The sequence below is a fragment of the Doryrhamphus excisus genome, chromosome 16 (assembly GCF_030265055.1).
Source record: "Doryrhamphus excisus isolate RoL2022-K1 chromosome 16, RoL_Dexc_1.0, whole genome shotgun sequence".
NCBI classification, from domain to species: Eukaryota; Metazoa; Chordata; class Actinopteri; order Syngnathiformes; family Syngnathidae; genus Doryrhamphus; species Doryrhamphus excisus.
The window spans coordinates 2,426,481-2,442,984 of NC_080481.1; the positions used below are offsets into that span (position 1 = coordinate 2,426,481).

General features: G+C 40.3%; 2 protein-coding genes across 2 annotated transcripts; both read right to left on the reverse strand.

The window, feature by feature from the left end:
- Positions 1 to 81: 81 nt before the first annotated feature.
- On the reverse strand, positions 82 to 5,401 carry ttpal (tocopherol (alpha) transfer protein-like). The gene is made up of 6 exons (XM_058051188.1): positions 5,150 to 5,401; positions 4,853 to 5,070; positions 3,759 to 4,002; positions 3,398 to 3,591; positions 2,606 to 2,716; positions 82 to 2,405 (listed from the first exon to the last, which is right to left on the reverse strand). Exons 2-6 carry the CDS (start codon positions 5,051 to 5,053, stop codon positions 2,127 to 2,129), a joined length of 1,029 nt encoding a protein of 342 aa, XP_057907171.1. The 5' UTR covers positions 5,054 to 5,070; positions 5,150 to 5,401; the 3' UTR covers positions 82 to 2,126.
- Positions 5,402 to 6,621: 1,220 nt separating this feature from the next.
- hnf4a (hepatocyte nuclear factor 4, alpha) lies at positions 6,622 to 12,201 on the reverse strand. Its single transcript, XM_058051187.1, has 10 exons — positions 11,893 to 12,201; positions 11,030 to 11,204; positions 10,851 to 10,945; positions 10,410 to 10,516; positions 10,176 to 10,331; positions 9,688 to 9,775; positions 9,435 to 9,587; positions 9,110 to 9,346; positions 7,918 to 8,040; positions 6,622 to 7,516 (listed from the first exon to the last, which is right to left on the reverse strand). Exons 1-10 carry the CDS (start codon positions 11,978 to 11,980, stop codon positions 7,374 to 7,376), a joined length of 1,365 nt encoding a protein of 454 aa, XP_057907170.1. The 5' UTR covers positions 11,981 to 12,201; the 3' UTR covers positions 6,622 to 7,373.
- Positions 12,202 to 16,504: the final 4,303 nt, after the last annotated feature.

Below are 16,504 nucleotides of genomic sequence, written 5' to 3' on the forward strand. Positions count from 1 at the left end.
ATTTATCATAGAGTTGCTTGACTTGAAAGGCTGGCCAACATCTGATGTTGAGGCTCACAAAGTAAAGGCATTTGGAAATACAGTAAACCTCGGATACAATTGTTCCCACTGGTTTTGTCCGATATAAGCGAAATCTGTTATATGCGTATACCGGAAAATGTCCGTTTTACGCATATATCGGATTTATATCCGGTATATGCGTAAATCGGATTTTATCCGTTATAAAAAGGCACTTCCTTGACTATGTTTCCAATGTACCTGGACGCGCAGGCAACGCTGCAAATGACGTCGTATAGCGGCCTGTCACGATTCGGCGAATCGGAGCGCCACGATGCGGCCATCCGATATATGCGAGGGAAATTTAATGGAAATGCATTGGAACGGGACTGGAGATTTTGTCCGAAATAGGCGAAATCCGTTATAAAAAATCCGATATATGCAATGAATTTTTATTGGAAATGCATTACAGAAAAATCGGTTCTTTTTTTATCTGTCCGTTGTGAGCGAATTTCCGATATATCCGAGGTTTACTGTATACAACATGTAAAGTGAAATAATAGCTTTACAGATGTATACTACACAGACAACATAGATTTTTTTCAATGTTGTGAATATTGTATCTAATCATTCTGAAGTCTTGACACTGTGATTCAATAGGCACAAATGAAATCCATAAGTTTCAATGTGGCCTTGCCTCACAAGAAATAAATATTTTCTCTTTACCTGGACATGAAATGATCTGTTTACATTTAGAAGTTTGCTGCATTTCTGTAGTAAGTCTGGGGTCGGTGTGCAATTACTAAATAAACACCACCAGTACGCCAATAGCCTCAACATCATCCAGTACCATCGCACTGCCGATACATTGGCGCTTCGGTGTTATTCCTAGTGTTTTTCAATACTATATATTAAAAAAAATCAGTATCATGGAGCATTTTTCTACTTTGACCGCATTGCTCTGATGGTCCCACAGTAGTGAATCATGAGAGCGTTTTAAGAAACTCAGATCCCGTCCAGAGCAGCTTTGTAAAAATGCCAACAGGCTGTATGACTCAGCAGAGAGCCTTCCTTCTCCAACAACTTCCGCTTTCTAATTATAACAAAACCATTTCATTTGGATTTTTACTTTACTGTTAAATTCTGCGACACAATACACTTACAGCAAGAGGCATGCGTAAAATATAATGCTATTGCTCAAGTAAGCAATAAGAGTAAAAGATGTAGTATTATGGCACAGTTCCATACACAGGACATAGTAAGAACTGAATGTTCAGTCGCTGCGTATCCCCATTCACCGTGTGTGGGCCATGTGTTGGGAATGTGTGATGACAGACGGATATACAAGTCATGAAAGGTTAAAATAAAATATAAAAAACACAAGGCAGATGATCAGAATTTAGAAAAATAATCCTCTATAAAAAAGGATTTGAGGCAACAGAAAACTAAAGCGTAATCAAGCAAAGGTGCTCGAATACAATGCAAGCGAACCTGGTACATATACGGTAATGAAAATACACATGGATATAGCTTTGGTTAGTACTGTATGATACATCACTTTAAGGCAATGCAATAGCTGTTTAGATATGACATCTGACATGTAATAAAAATGATGGTTCTCGCGGTACTATGTCGTGGTACTTTTCCCATCTACTACCTTCCCAACTACTATGCCTTCAGTGCATCGCTAAGAGATATTTTCATTTTCGACCGCTTATCCTGTTCAGGATCAAGGGTGAGCTGGAGCGTATCCCGGCGGACTTCAAGCGAGAGGGGTGAGATATTTTGGTCATGTTTAAATTTAAATCAGGCAGGTGATGCTCGCGTTAATCCACCCCGCTTGTCCTTTAATCTTAACAGTGGCATTGTAGGAGCATGAGACTATGCAGACCGTGCACCGTACGAAAAAGGGACCGTGATGTTATGTAAAGTGAAAAACATTAATAATTAGATGTGGCCGTTTATAGTTGAAACACTAATGAGGTTGTTGCCATGCTCGTGTCACATGCTGCCTGCAGCTGGTGACAGAATGAGCGGAGCGCAAACGACACAACACTGACCATCCAACTCTAATAGTTCTTCTGTGTTAGTCCAAAATATTGAATATTTGCAATTTCCTCCACCAATTATCAGTAACATGAGTAAAGCTGAGAGCGCAGACCCCTGAAAGCGTCTTCACCCTGACCGCTGGCTTCCCCTCCATCAAACATCATGGACTCTGGCAGCACGACACCCTCTAGTGGATCTGGCTGGCAGAACTCCACTATGAATTCCTCCTCAGAGTCCAGCAGCAGTCTCGACCATGCACGCATGTCAAGCTGGCCTGCAACGCCTCCATACTCCTCTGGCAGAACCGAGCGGGGAATGTTCCGGTGCAGAGAGCGCAGGTCTGAGCTGTGAAGCACGTACTGTACGAAACAATGAAAGGACATCAGTTACGCCATTCATCAAATCATTATGTTAATGAGTACACAGTCACTACTCTCAAGAGATTTCATTTTATCTGATGAAAATGATTGTGCAACACAAGCATGAAGATAAAAGGGATACAAATGATTCAAAATTGTTCTGTTGTGTGGAACTAAAGGAGACTAAGAAGATAAGTTACCCGCTCTGCCATTTTCTCCTTCAGAAAAGGTTTGATAACAGCAAAGATGCCTTTGAAAATCCGGGGCTCATTAATTATGTTAACAGCCTTGATTCTGATTGGAAAGCCATCCTGTAAATTAGAAAAGAAGCTGCTTTCAAAAGCAGGCAAAGCTGGGATGTGTCAAACACGTGATGTGAGTGCCAAAGCAATTCAACAACATTTAGGCCATGTCCATACAAAATATGGATATATTTTTTAAATGCACTATATTTTGTCCTCAAAAGCTGAGAATTTGGAAAACTTTGGCCAGAGTGAAGATTTTCAAAAACTCTATGTAGATGAATAAAACATTGTGTCATTTGTGTCATGTGCAACATAATTCATGTTTTTTCAAACTAATCTAACAACAGAACGTTAGTTACATTAGCGAGAGACACGAATGTGTGTGTGTGCCTTATACTAACATGCACGGGTGATTACAACAATCAGTGTTTCCTGGGCTCTCTGTAAGTGGGCAATGATTTTACATCTAATATAGCATAATATTAATGAACAGAGCCGTTATAATGCATTACCAAGTTACGTGTGGTAGCTTTTTCAGGCTTCTGATTGGCCAAACTTGTGTATGACAGACAGTGAATGTGTTTTTATATGCAAACTTTTTTTTTTTACTCATGTGGATGCCGAAAATGTATTCATTATGCTTTTTCTTAAAATATATGTGTTGGTATGGACATGGCCTTATTTGTAAAAAAAATAAAATAAAATAAAAAAAAAAAAAAAAAAAAAGATGAGATTCAGATTTCTTACCTGAAGGATGCTCACAACCTTTTTGGCAAGGAATGGGCCTGGATTGGAAGCCTGTGACATTCCAACTCCAGTGTAGTCGGCCAGGATAACAATACCGTTAACTTGTGTTTCTTCCGGCTGGATCAGCTTCTCCAGCGTCAGATAAAGGGCCCTCACATTGTCAACAAATGGATAGTCGTTTGGTTTCCATTTTCCTGCATAAGGAAGTACAAGTGAAGTTTAACGTTAATCAAAAGCACAGTCAAAAAAAATATGTACTGTTTTCAGTATTTGCACATTTGACATTGTTGTACAAATGACTAAAAACTGTAAGAACATTTTCAATGTGGGCTTGAAATGAATTCACAATGCAAACACCCACCTGGCCGGAGGCAGAGGATGTACCTTCCGTTGGGGTCAGGTTGAGGCAAGACTGTGAGAAAGCCCAAATCCAGTACATGCTTCACCGTAGATGGCTTCAGCTCCTGAAACACCTCCGGCCAAGCCTTACGTCCTGCATGGTAATTCAGCAACAACTGCAGTGCTCGGTCGTAGTCAAATTTTCTGGCCCGCAGGAAGCGCAGAAGGAAGGCATCATCGAGCCTTGTCCTGAGATTGGGCTGCTCCTGCACATTAAAGTCACGGAAAACCTGACAACTGATTTCAGCAGTCAGGATAACTCACAACTAAAAAGAAGTGGAGCTGGTATATTTGTTTAACGAGGACGCTTTTTAGCTATTTTTAAAAAAGGAACTGTACTGAACGGGTTCCTATGACCCATTTATCATTTATTTATGACCCATTTATCATTGCACTAAAATTAATATATCTGCTCCTGCATATGCTCCTGTGCAATACTATGTGTATATTTTGGATATCTTGTATATAACTTGTTAAATTGTCTTTTAGCTTCCTTTCATGACAGCATTTTATTCATCTTATCATATCATATCCGCCGCTGTGCAATGTCATCAACTCGTCTTGTTTACGTTTTATCATTTCTATTAGTATAAGTAATTTTCTTGTCATTGGAAGAATCTATACCGGTATATTAAAAAATATCGCCCAACCCTAATACATTTACTGCGACACACACAAGCACAATCTACTATATCGGGTAACATGAATGTACAGGTGACGATGTGGGTGTTTTTTCATGTTAGAGGGCTCTAATAATGTTAAAAAATGTATTAAGAAGATTGTAAACAGATTTTCTACAGCATGTCATATGTCAAACCAGTGCTGACATTATATCCCGCCTACCGTGTTTGGGTGTGTGTTGTGTGTGACAGTCATGAACAACAGTTATTGTATTTGGGGAGAATAAAAATGTATAACAATTTTTATACAATCTGTTCTTTTAAGCCACTATTGCTTACAACTATGATGTTTTTTTTGAGTTTCAAAAACTGTAATCTAGAAACAGTCCCTTTAACCATGCATGGCTTTTAAAGCAAGTAAGTGAATATGAAAAACCTTCAGTATCATGTCTCGTAGTGCTTGAACATCCCTTAGACGCCATTCTGGTTTCTCCTGGAGCTCCTCTCGTGCCTTCGCCACCAACTCAGGGCTCAGGGTGCAGGTGTAAACGGGTGGTGGGGGTCCAGGGAACCAAACAGGTTCTGTTGCTGCTGTTAGGTTGACTGAGCCAGACCTTAGATCGATAGACTCAGCCATGAACTGACTGGATGGAGCTGTTTGGGAAACCAACACAGCAGGTATGACACACCCGTTTAAAGCATTTAAACGATAGCCAGCAGATATTTAACTTACCCGGTGACAGTGGACTTGACTTCAAAACCTTTTCAAAGGCGATAAGGTCACGGTTGGATCAAACCATCACTCAACATGGATTCCATAGCTCATTTTAACATGACCCTTGAATGAGACTATGCGACAATCCTGACATCAGAATAAGGGCTGATTTTTGAAAATGCATTTAACTCAACTTACAGGGTTGGTACTAACATATTAAGTGCGTCAATTCACCACTACGATCGAGTGGCAAAAATCACAACAGACTTGTCAACCACCCATCACTTCCGGGTAACTAGATGCCTATTGGCTAATGTTTGTCACGTGCGCAACTCCCCGAGTAACTAAATCTCTATTGGCTAATGGTTGTCACGTGCGCAATACGGAAGCGTCTTGTAGTGACGTATGATGACGTAGTATTTTAGTCCTGCATTGTACAGTAATTGTATGCAAACTTTAGCACCATAAACATGTCAGTGAATATACTCGCTATAATACAGTATTGTCATTTTTAAATTATGACAACACTCTTCGATTCACATTCGTTTCTTTTATACACTTATTTAACCCACTTTTTTAATCAGTCTTTTCCATTTTTCCTCCCCTGGTAAGTGCAGTTTAATATTTTTTTAAACATATATAATAACTTTCTTTCTTTGTCTACATTAAAATATGGTGCTTACGTTGCTGTTTAAGGCCAGAACCCACTGGTGGTGCATGTTCATGCTGTAGATGGCAGAATTTGCCTTCCTCTGGACTGTACTTGTCAACTCATGTTGAGACTTAAATATTTACATCATTCAAAGTAAAACCCCAGACCGGAGAAGTATATATGTCAAATAAAAAATTATGAATTAGTAATAATAATAATAATAATGTTTTAACTTTACAGCTTCATTCCACAAATGCATAGTATTTAACAGCAGAATGTTATTGTAGTAAGTTAACAAAACAATAATTTATTTTAGCAACATTACAATTATGATCAAAATGATATGGTATATTTTAAATACAGTTTAACTTTATATAAAAAAAATTGAATTTTTAATTTTGGCAGTCCAAGTGTACCCCGCCTCTCGCACAAAGTCAGCTAGGGTAGGCTCCAGCATGCCCCCATGACCCAAATGAGGATAATAGTTCATATCATTCATAATTCATATTGTGTATCACATGTCATTTATTCATGTACATTTCAGGTGTTTTAGTCAGTATTTGTACTAATGATAATAATTATACAAAATAATAATAATAATACAAAAAATTGAATATGTCTTCAATTGAATCATGTTTTTTTTCTATTTTTTCAAATCGATGTACAACAACATGTTATCAGAGATGGAATAGCACTTCCACGTTGCACCATGCTTTATGTATTTTTATTTTGAAATAACACGCCTTTATTTTTCTTGAGAGTTCATAAAAATAGATGCATTACTTGTATAGTGTGTGTGATAGAACTGAAAGACTTGCAATGTAAAAATAGATCTTGATTTATTAGTTCATCTTCACATTGTATGGCAACATATTGCTTGGTTGTAAGGCAGTACAGGTTACAAGACACAATTTATTATCAGTAAAACGTGACTTGAAAGTACTAAACATAAAATATACACATAAAAAAACAAAAAGAAAAGAACCGCATGTTCCTGGAGAACCTCCTCGGTGTGGTTGCTTCAGAAAAAAAGTAGTGTGAACATATTACTTATTGCTAGTATATAAAACAAGCAGATATTTTAGTCTTATTACACAGACTTGGCATAACAAGATAAGCGTTTTTTCACGTTTTTTTCTCTTTAGCTTTGATAAAATGCAATGCCGCACCATTATACTGTACCACATAATGAACATGAAATATAAAAACACGCAACACTAAACAGAATGCAAAGCCCTGTAACATTCATAAAATACTGACATGGTTTCATCGCCATGTCAAACATAAGCAATGTCCACACAAAAGAAGGGAATGTTGGCCTTTTAAAAAACTATATACACAACCATGTTCTAAATGCCAATCACACAGAACGATAAATAGCTTTGTTAATTATTTTTCTGTGGCATTCAACTGCGTGTGTGAACAAGGTCGGAACCCAGTAGTCTCTAAACTGGAAACAGGAAGGGATATTAGTGTCATTATTTTCAAGGCACTTCGATACTTTGTCGTAGTCCAGTTGACAGCTTTAAGTGTCTCCATATTTGGAAAGTTACAAATGAAGATCCTAATCCAACACCGTAAAAACTCTTTTTAGACAGCTTCTTGCTTGGTAATGGTCGGTAGAGGGATGGAGGTTGGCTGCTTGGGAACAGTGGCTATGACCCCTTGGGCTATTTTATAATGTTCTGAGCTGGAGGCTGTAGGCGGAGATGGTATTGGGGTTTCCGGAGTGGCTGAAAAGTAGAACACAAAGCAAAGCGGAGCGTTAGCCAGGACTGTAAGTGGGTCTATATTTGCCATCCTGTGGTAGAACATATCTCGGGACAACGTAATTTTCAGATAAAGAACAAGCACTTTTGTGAAATTTCTCAGAGCATTAAACATGTTAAGAAAGAATAACAGAAGTTTTGTTTGACAAAGTAAGCCAGATTAGTTTGCGTGAAGAATTTGAAGGATTATTCTGCCGAGCCCTTTCAGCTACATGACTCGGCTGCACATAGAGCTCGGAGAGAAACACTTCCTGCACATTTGGATCAATCAAACTAACTCAATCAGAGTCTCGAACCCTCCACTGTAAAAAATGAGGACTAAACATTGAAACATTGAGAACTAATTACATGTTTTTTTTACATACAGATTTGTCCATTATGGATAGGCGTTGGCATGTTGCTGGCCACGATGACGTTGCTACTGAGGTGCTCCTGAACAAGGTGAGGGTGAAGAGAATGAGGTGCGTGTGGAGCTTCATTGGCAGAACCTATAAGACAAAACCAAATCAACACTTTTTAGCATATTTTCTATTAATTGGCAGTGTATGATGCGTTGAAATCCCTCCAACTAAATATATGGACATGTATTCATTCATTCATTTTCTACCGCTTATCCTCACGAGGGTCGCAAGCGTGCTGGAGCCTATCCCAGCTGTCTTCGTACACCCTGGACTGGTGGCCAGCCAATCACAGGACACATATAGACAAACAACCATTCACACTCACATTCATACCCTATGGACACTTTGGAGTCGCTAATTAACCTAGCATGTTTTTGGAATGTGGGAGGAAACCGGAGTACCCGGAGAAAACCCACGCATGCACGGGGTGAACATGCAAACTCCACACAGACATGCCCGAGTGTGGAATCAAACTTGGGTTTCCTAGTTGTGTGGCCTGCGCGCTAACCACTCGGTCACCGTGCAGCCAAGCACATGGGCATGATTTTAAAATTGTGATTTCCCTGCCTCAGTCGGCATGCATTCTTTCATTTCTTTTCCATTATTTATGATTGAGAGTATCTTATTAAAATAGTGTAGGTTGATATTAAAATGGCCAACCGCAAGCAAGTTTTGAATTCTCTCTCTCGTCAAAATTGCTAAATACAAGGATGAAGAGTCTTGAACCAGTCATGATGTGCTATATATATCACTATATTGACACTTACTATGGTACACATTATGTCATTGTATGTTCATATTATTCAAAAAAAACAAAAAAACAAAAAAAAAAACTTAAATTGTATTATGGAAAGCAGGAAGTGAACAAATGTAACAGTTACTGATTGTTAAAGTACCAGATGGAGGGGTAGGATTTAATAAGCTTTGCTTCTACCTACTCCTTTTGGACATAGTATGGAACTGGGAACCGATTATGTGATGCATTCAATTGTAATCTGATGCATGTTCAAATGAAATAAAACCAAAATCGTCACCATTTTACTGAATTCTTCTCGTTCCATTGTAATCCCATTGTCCCAACGGCACAAAATAACTACTAATACAATGTCAACGAAGCCGACACTTATTCAGTTATCGCTAATCTGAGCACACTTACCTCCGAGAAGCATTTCCTGTAGAAGATTGTCAATCTTGGCCATGCCAAAAAGTTTGACAAACTGGATTTGTTCAATCATTTGCCAGGTGATGCTCTGTAGGGTCGGCAGCAGTAGGAGCAACTCCCCGAAACGTCCCCGGGAGTCGTATTGCCGGTCGTTGATGTAGTCCTCCAGGCTGACCTGAACCTGGTATCGCATTCGTTTGATCTTCCCAGGGTCACTCAGACCCTTTGCATCTGTGGACACATAGAAGCCCTATCATTTATGACGACTACACAATAAGGGGTATTTTTTTTAGCCTTCTTATTGTTTTGATTATAATACCTGGGTCAAAGAAAACAATAGCCTTCAAGCAGGCGTATTCGCTGTCATCTATTTGAAGCTCCTGGAAGGGAAGCACGAGCTCGTCCAGGATTCTCACAGCTACCCGACCCACCTCTAGTTCCGGACAGTTCCTGGGAACGATGTGGTCATTTCCTGCAACATAATGAGCTTTGACTGTGAGTACTAACAGGACTGCAGTACTGTAGACTGCAGAAGCATGATGGAAACATGCTCGTAGAGGTGCTAGTTTTACCTAATAAGAGGATATCTTTAAATAACATAGATCTCTTTGCAGCACCAAGCAACAGATGTTCTCCAGCATGAGCTCGAAGCAATGCCACCTGAAAGAAAAATGGAATTATTTAAAGCATTTTCTAACATTTTTTGGTCTGAGAGGAAAACAAATACAGCATCAGCAAATCAGTTACCAAGAACCGGTGATCCCACTGTTAATGATTCAACGCTTTTTTACCAAGGAGGGATATAACTTTAAAACTAGCTCATCATTTTCTAACTTGGGATTAAAATACATTAACTACTCAGCATGGAGGACTTAAAGTTGTGGGTGATGAAAAGTCACAAGTTTTAATCATTTATTTTCATTTATTCCGCTGCTTGTTTTAAAAAGAACTTATTTGGATGCTCATCCGTATACTCTGGATGGATGTTGTCCCAGCAGTCGGCTGGTTGATGAGTGACCAGAATGTCTATACAACTATGTCAACTGTGTCTGAGTCTTACCTGGTCATCTAGGGGCAGGTCACAGAACGCCGGGATGTACTTGGCCCACTCCACAAGCACCAGAAGTTGCTGTTTCATGGACTCGCACACGTCTGTGATGGTGGCGATCTTTTTGGTGCGAATGTCACTGTTCAGGATGGGAGCAGGGGACGTGATCTAAATAAGGCAGGGTTAAATAAGTTATTGGTTTATTACGGGTGCTCGCGAACGGCAGCCGGATGAGAAGGCCTATACCTGTCTTGACAGCACATCTGCCTGAATGAGTGCGTTGATGGACGGTAAACTGCTGTCTTCGTAGCTAGATCTCCTGGTGCTGATTCGGTCTCTTTCGTTCTGCACAGCTGCACACGTTCATACGTGTTACATGCATGCATGATGAATGCAACCGAGTCAAGTCTCTCACAAAAAAAAAAAAAAAAGACTTCCAAGGCTGTATGTTTATCAGTATATGGCTATTATTGCTCAGAGGTGTTTGCTCAGCATAAGCCGGTGAGAGACTTCATCGCCCTGCGGAGTGATCATTAACAAAGTACTACTCTTCTCTGTTGCAACACACCCGTGCTGACTGGTGTCAATTTAATGAGACCAAACTGAGATTTTTTTTTTTTTTTCCAAGAAAACATACATGCTGTTTTCTGTTTTTTTTTTTGCTTTAACAAGATTAAAATCTCCTACCTTCTTTCTTCATGCCAGCCCTGAAACATTTCTTCAGTCTGCAGTATCTACATTGGTTTCTCTTGTCTTTATCCACAATACATTGTCGATTGAACCTGCAATGTGAGTTGAATGCATTTTGTGCCGTCAATCAATCATAAAAAACATTTGACTTATATGAAGCTGCATTCAAATCCCACCTGCACGAGTACATGTGGTTTTTGCGGACGCTACGCCTGAAGAAGCCTTTGCAGCCGTCACAGCTAGATGCTCCGTAGTGCTTGCCGGTGGCTCTATCTCCACATATAGCACACAGGCTGCCCGCCGTCAGATGACCGGTGGCGCTCATGTTGGTGCTCTCAGCCGGCGAGGAGTCTGGGGACGGAAAAAAGGAGTCAGTAAGAACTTAGCAGCATGGCCCATTCCAGTGAGCTTAATAATGAGAAGGTGTGAACGACTTCAGCAAACGCAATGATTGGCGTTTGTCGATTGCTGATGAAAAACCATCACTCAAAAGTGTTTATGGGGATAATTTACCTCCTTGAGTAGCTCAGACAGTCAATAAGAACATGACGGATGGGGGTTTGATTCTGTGACAGTTTTGGCTCAATCAATCACAACGTAGCGCGGCGCATCTACTGATTAAAACAGGCAGCTCTGGCATGAAAAATAACCCCTCAGAGAGATTGAATACTTATTTTTTTCTGTTCTCAATGGGAATTTTGAATCAAGTTCCCCAGCCAGGCGTCACGTCACGGGAGAGTGCATGTTTAAATAAGTTGATCTCACTGGAAGCACTTGAGGTATTAATAAAACTGATATGGACACTGTGGGAACAGACTATGTAATAGTAGAATAATGACCACCAATAATGACCACCCATTCAAACATCAAGCCAATGAAATCAATCTAACAGCATGATAGTCCACAAGCTGATACATGTTAAAAATGGCCCCGTGGACCACAGCTAAGAATCATAGCTCTGAGTGAGAAGCAAACGACCCTTGACCGGCGAAAGACTCAAAAGTTGAGCGCCGGCCGCAGTCGTACGTATGGGACTCACCTGCGCCCATAGCGAGCACATGCATGTTTTCAAACTCCAGCGTTGTGTACGCCGGGTCCAGAGCCTCGCTGTAGTCTGCCATGTCCATCTTTGCCTGCTTGTGCTTTGGACAAACAAATGCTCCACTACCTGACAATGTGACAGAAAGACTTGTCCAAGAAGCTACTGTGCCCCCACCCTCCTACTTCTTCTCACACCCCAACACACCTCCAGTGTCCTTGCCTTTTTTTTTGGGGCAATCTGGCTCCACCCAGACATAAGGTAGCTCCCAGAATTGATGGGGACCTGACAGGATACTGACATAAGCTGGCCTCCTTCCCTCGTGCCGCTAACCACAGAAGAGGTGGCGCATATCAGGTTGATGGTTAACTAACCTCTCCAATGGCGAATCACTGTTTTTTTTTCTCTTTGAAGAGATAGGACAACTTCGATATCTTCCATCCTCTCTTCATCGGCAATGGTTCAACAGTTCCTCCGTGAGAGGCGAACCCAGCGTTAAATCACTTTGTATATTTTACATTTCATAACCCGGCTAGGCCGGCACGGTGGTCTAGGGGTTAGCGCACAGACCTCACAGCTAGGAGACCAGGGTTCAATTCCACCCTCGGGCATCTCTGTGTGGAGTTTGCATGTTCTCCCCGTGCATGCGTGGGTTTTCTCCGGGTACTCCGGTTTCCTCCCACATTCCAAAAACATGCTAGGTTAATTGGCCACTCCAAATTGTCCATGGGTATGAATGTGAGTGTGAATGGTTGTTTGTCTATATGTGCCCTGTGATTGGCTGGCAACCAGTCCAGGGTGTACCCCGCCTTACGCCCGAAGACAGCTGGGATAGGCTCCAGCACCCCCCGCGACCCTCGTGAGGAAAAAGCGGTAGAAAATGAATGAATGAACCCGGCTAGGCTTTCTACCACGCGCTAACACCACATGTGCGGCGAGTCCCAACGCCGAGTCATATTAGTCCATCATATTCAGAGCTACTTTGCTGCTAAATCTCAGCTAATGCTCATATAATTAAGAGGCCAAATAAATCACCCGAGGCTTCATTGTTGTTTTTAAATGACGCACGAGAGCCTTGTTTTCAACACTTGATTTCATTTTGTCGCCTATCTTGACTCCAGCTTATTGACAACGGAATGACCCGTCTGACTCAATCAGTGGCGATGATTTCATTATTCTTTCACAATTACGCTCATTTGATGAAAACTAATGGCTGTTTTTAAAGGTTGTCTTGGTTTGAGCTCTTTCTAAATCAATAGGATGGATCTACTGTAGTACGTTGACTCGAGCTAGTAGATTAAAAACTTTATGATCCTCCTATTATTGATGAATTTGCTGTCCACAACTCAATACAAAGGATCAAAAAATGGTAATGGTAATGTTTTTATTTCATTTGAACATGCATCAGATTACAATTGAATGCATCACATAATCAGTTCCCAGTTCCACATGTCCAAAAGGAGTAGGAAGAAGCAAAGCTTATTAAATCCTACCCCTCCATCTGGTACTTTTACAATCAGTAACTGTTACATTTGTTCACTTCCTGCTTTCCATAATACAGTTTAAGGTTTTTTTTTGTTTTTTTTTTTTAATAATGTACTTCGTACCGAAGTACGAGGTGATATGAGCATCCGATGACATAATGGGTACCATAGTAAGTGTCAATATAGTGATATATATAGCACATCATGACTGGTTCAAGACTCTTCATCCTTGTATTTAGCAAACATCAACTGCTTGTATTGTTTCTTGAATTGGCTCATCGTTGTGCATTGTTTGAGGAAGACAGCTGGGATAGGCTCCAGCATGCCCAGTGAAGGACAAGCCATGTTTTCAAGCCATGTTGTCTTTTCAGATGTGTAATATGCCCACTTGCCAAAAGTAACAATGTTTTGTTTTTTTTTCATCTTGTTTTCTGTTTCAGTAAATAAATGAAGGTACTGTTATTGCACACCTACCATGTTTATTTGTTTATCTGAGTGTTTTAGTTTTTTCTTTAAGGTGGAAAAAGTCACCAATGAGATCTGTTTATTTGTAAGGATCCCCATTACCTTTACTTAAAACAAAAAAAATTCCACAATTCATTATTATAAAAATCCCCAGTTGAATGGCATTAATTCACCTTGTACTTCGGTACATGACAAAAAAAAAAACAAAAAAAAAACTTAAACTGTATTAGGAAAGCAGGAAGTGAACAAATGTAACAGTTACTGATTGTAAAAGTACCAGATGGACGGGTAAGATTTAATAAGCTCTGCTTCTTCCTACTCCTTTTGGACATGTGGAACTGGGAACTGATTATGGGATGCATTCAATTGTAATTGATGCATGTTAAAATGAAATAAAACCATTACCATTACCATTACCATTACCATTACCATTACCATTACCATTACCAGTACTATTCATGGCTTGTTTTGTACAATATGTTCTTTCAAACTACTATTGTTTTTTTTGGTTGATGCCCGTTGCATACAGTCCCTTTAACTGTTGAGCTTCTATCAACAGTATCATGTTTACAACCGTGAAAGGCCGTCTATACATCTCTGATTTTATACATTTTGATAGATATTTCCATATAATTATGAACAATTCAGTAATAATTCAACAACTAGTATAGTTGGAATAAAAAAAAATGGCATCCAACGTCTCTCCCGGTGCATGTGACATGGCAAACAGCGGTGGTGTATTTGAAGAGAAAGTGCCAGTACACAGCAGCAGGTCAACGATCTCGAGTTCAGCCAGCAGTAAACCTCATGTAGCTGAACTTGTTAACGGTGCACGGGTTATACAAAGTACTCATAAAAATAGTCTTCTTCCAATTAACGTTTCCAGAGGTGTGATTGTGAGATGATGTGTTCCATGATTAGAGTTTGACAAGCCCCCAGCCATCCAACCACCAACGAAGGTGATTAAAACGTCCAGAAAGTGTTGTTGGCACCATGATCACGGAGTCATCGACCTTTGCGGTGAAGACTCGTATGCGGGGATAGGCGATAATAATTCTTCTGCACAAAACACGGTCGTTCGTGTGTTTTGCTTGCGTGCACAGAGGTCATCTCTTACAACATGTTCGATCTGCTCTTCTGCAATGCTTCTATTTGCTCAAGACGTTTGCTGATTATTTCAAAGCGAGAGGGTGGGGGGGGAGTGGGAGGCCCAAATCAGCTTTACATGAGTCACTCTTAAGTAAATCTTATCTCTCCTGCCATTAAAGAGTTTTTATCGCTGCTCCCATCTTACATTTCTGTGAACTCCTTAAGGAACAGTCATGTCGAGGGCTATAAAACATAATCGGCACAGTTAGAGCTTTCTTAATCAAGAACTGACAATCTGTTGTGAGGTTTTAGATATGGCGTGGCGAACGGGCTTTAAACGCTATCTGTGTTGTGGGTGGGTGGCGTTTTAGTTTGTTTTAATGCTTTCAGGATTTGACACATTGCTAATTTGGCAATACATTGACAGATATTCAACATTTGACAAAAACAACATTATATTTTATATGTACAGTAAGTATTTATTAACATGTTTTGCAGGAAGAACATGGGCTCTTACTGTACATTCAAAAAACAAAAAAAAACAACAACCTTAAACTGCTTAAACTGTATTATGGAAAGCAGGAAGTGAACAAATGTAACAGTTACTGATTGTAAAAGTAAAAACAAAATTCATAAAATTCATTTTCTACCGCTCATCCTCACGAGGGTCGTGTTGGTGCTGGAGCCTATCCCAGCTGTCTTCGGGCGAGAGGCGGGGTACACCCTGTACTGGTGGCCAGCCAATCACAGGGCACATATAGACAAACAACCATTCACACTCACATTCATACCTATGGACAATTTGGAATCGCCAATTAACCTAGCATGTTTGCATGTGTTTGCATGAGTTTGCATGTTCTCCCCGAGCATGCGTGGGTTTTCTCCGGGTACTCCGGTTTCCTCCCACATTCCAAAAACATGCTAGGTTAGTTAGCGACTCCAAATTGTCCATAGGTATGAATGTGATTGTGAATGGTTGTTTGTCTATATGTGCCCTGTGATTGGCTGGCCACCAGTCCAGGGTGTACCCCGCCTCTCGCTTGAAGACAGCTGGGATAGGCTCCAGCACCAATAGCTCCAGCAATAGCTTACTCTTCTTACACGACCCACTAACTTGGGTTTAGTCAAAACTGTTTACAAAACTGTCCTGTGTGAAATGTCATTATCAAATTTTTGTTTCTTTTGAAAGCAATTATCACTATTTAAGTATTTTATATGTCACACCAGACACTACGACCAGTCCAGGGTGTAACCCGCCTCGTGCCCGAAGACAGCTGGGATAGGCTCCAGCATGCTCGTGACCCTCGTCACAATAAGCGGTATAGAAGATGGATGTAAACACAAAAGTGAAACAATTTTTGGGTCTTCAAGGTTTCATCAAAGATTGTTCATTACATCATCGGCCTACATAACAACACAAAAACTTGGTTTAACTTTTCCACTTTCAGAGAGTGTTTGTATGCTAACACAACTTTTCCTAAAAATCCACATAAAGCAGCAATGGCGGCACAGCAGAGTAATAGCCCGTATTTATTTGTCGGTGACGCATATTATAAGTACAAGTATTTGTCGAG

Coding starts and splice junctions, on each gene's coding strand:
- ttpal (XM_058051188.1), bottom strand. CDS start 5,053: ATGGCTGAGTCTATCGATCTAAGGTCTGGCTCAGTCAACCTAACAGCA. Junction 4,003..4,852: donor TACGAGACATGATACTGAAG/GTTTTTCATATT, acceptor TTTAATGTGCAG/GAGCAGCCCAATCTCAGGAC. Junction 2,717..3,397: donor AGGTTGTGAGCATCCTTCAG/GTAAGAAATCTG, acceptor TCTAATTTACAG/GATGGCTTTCCAATCAGAAT.
- hnf4a (XM_058051187.1), bottom strand. CDS start 11,980: ATGGACATGGCAGACTACAGCGAGGCTCTGGACCCGGCGTACACAACG. Junction 10,946..11,029: donor AACCACATGTACTCGTGCAG/GTGGGATTTGAA, acceptor CTCACATTGCAG/GTTCAATCGACAATGTATTG. Junction 8,041..9,109: donor ACAGGAAATGCTTCTCGGAG/GTAAGTGTGCTC, acceptor TTTGTCTTATAG/GTTCTGCCAATGAAGCTCCA.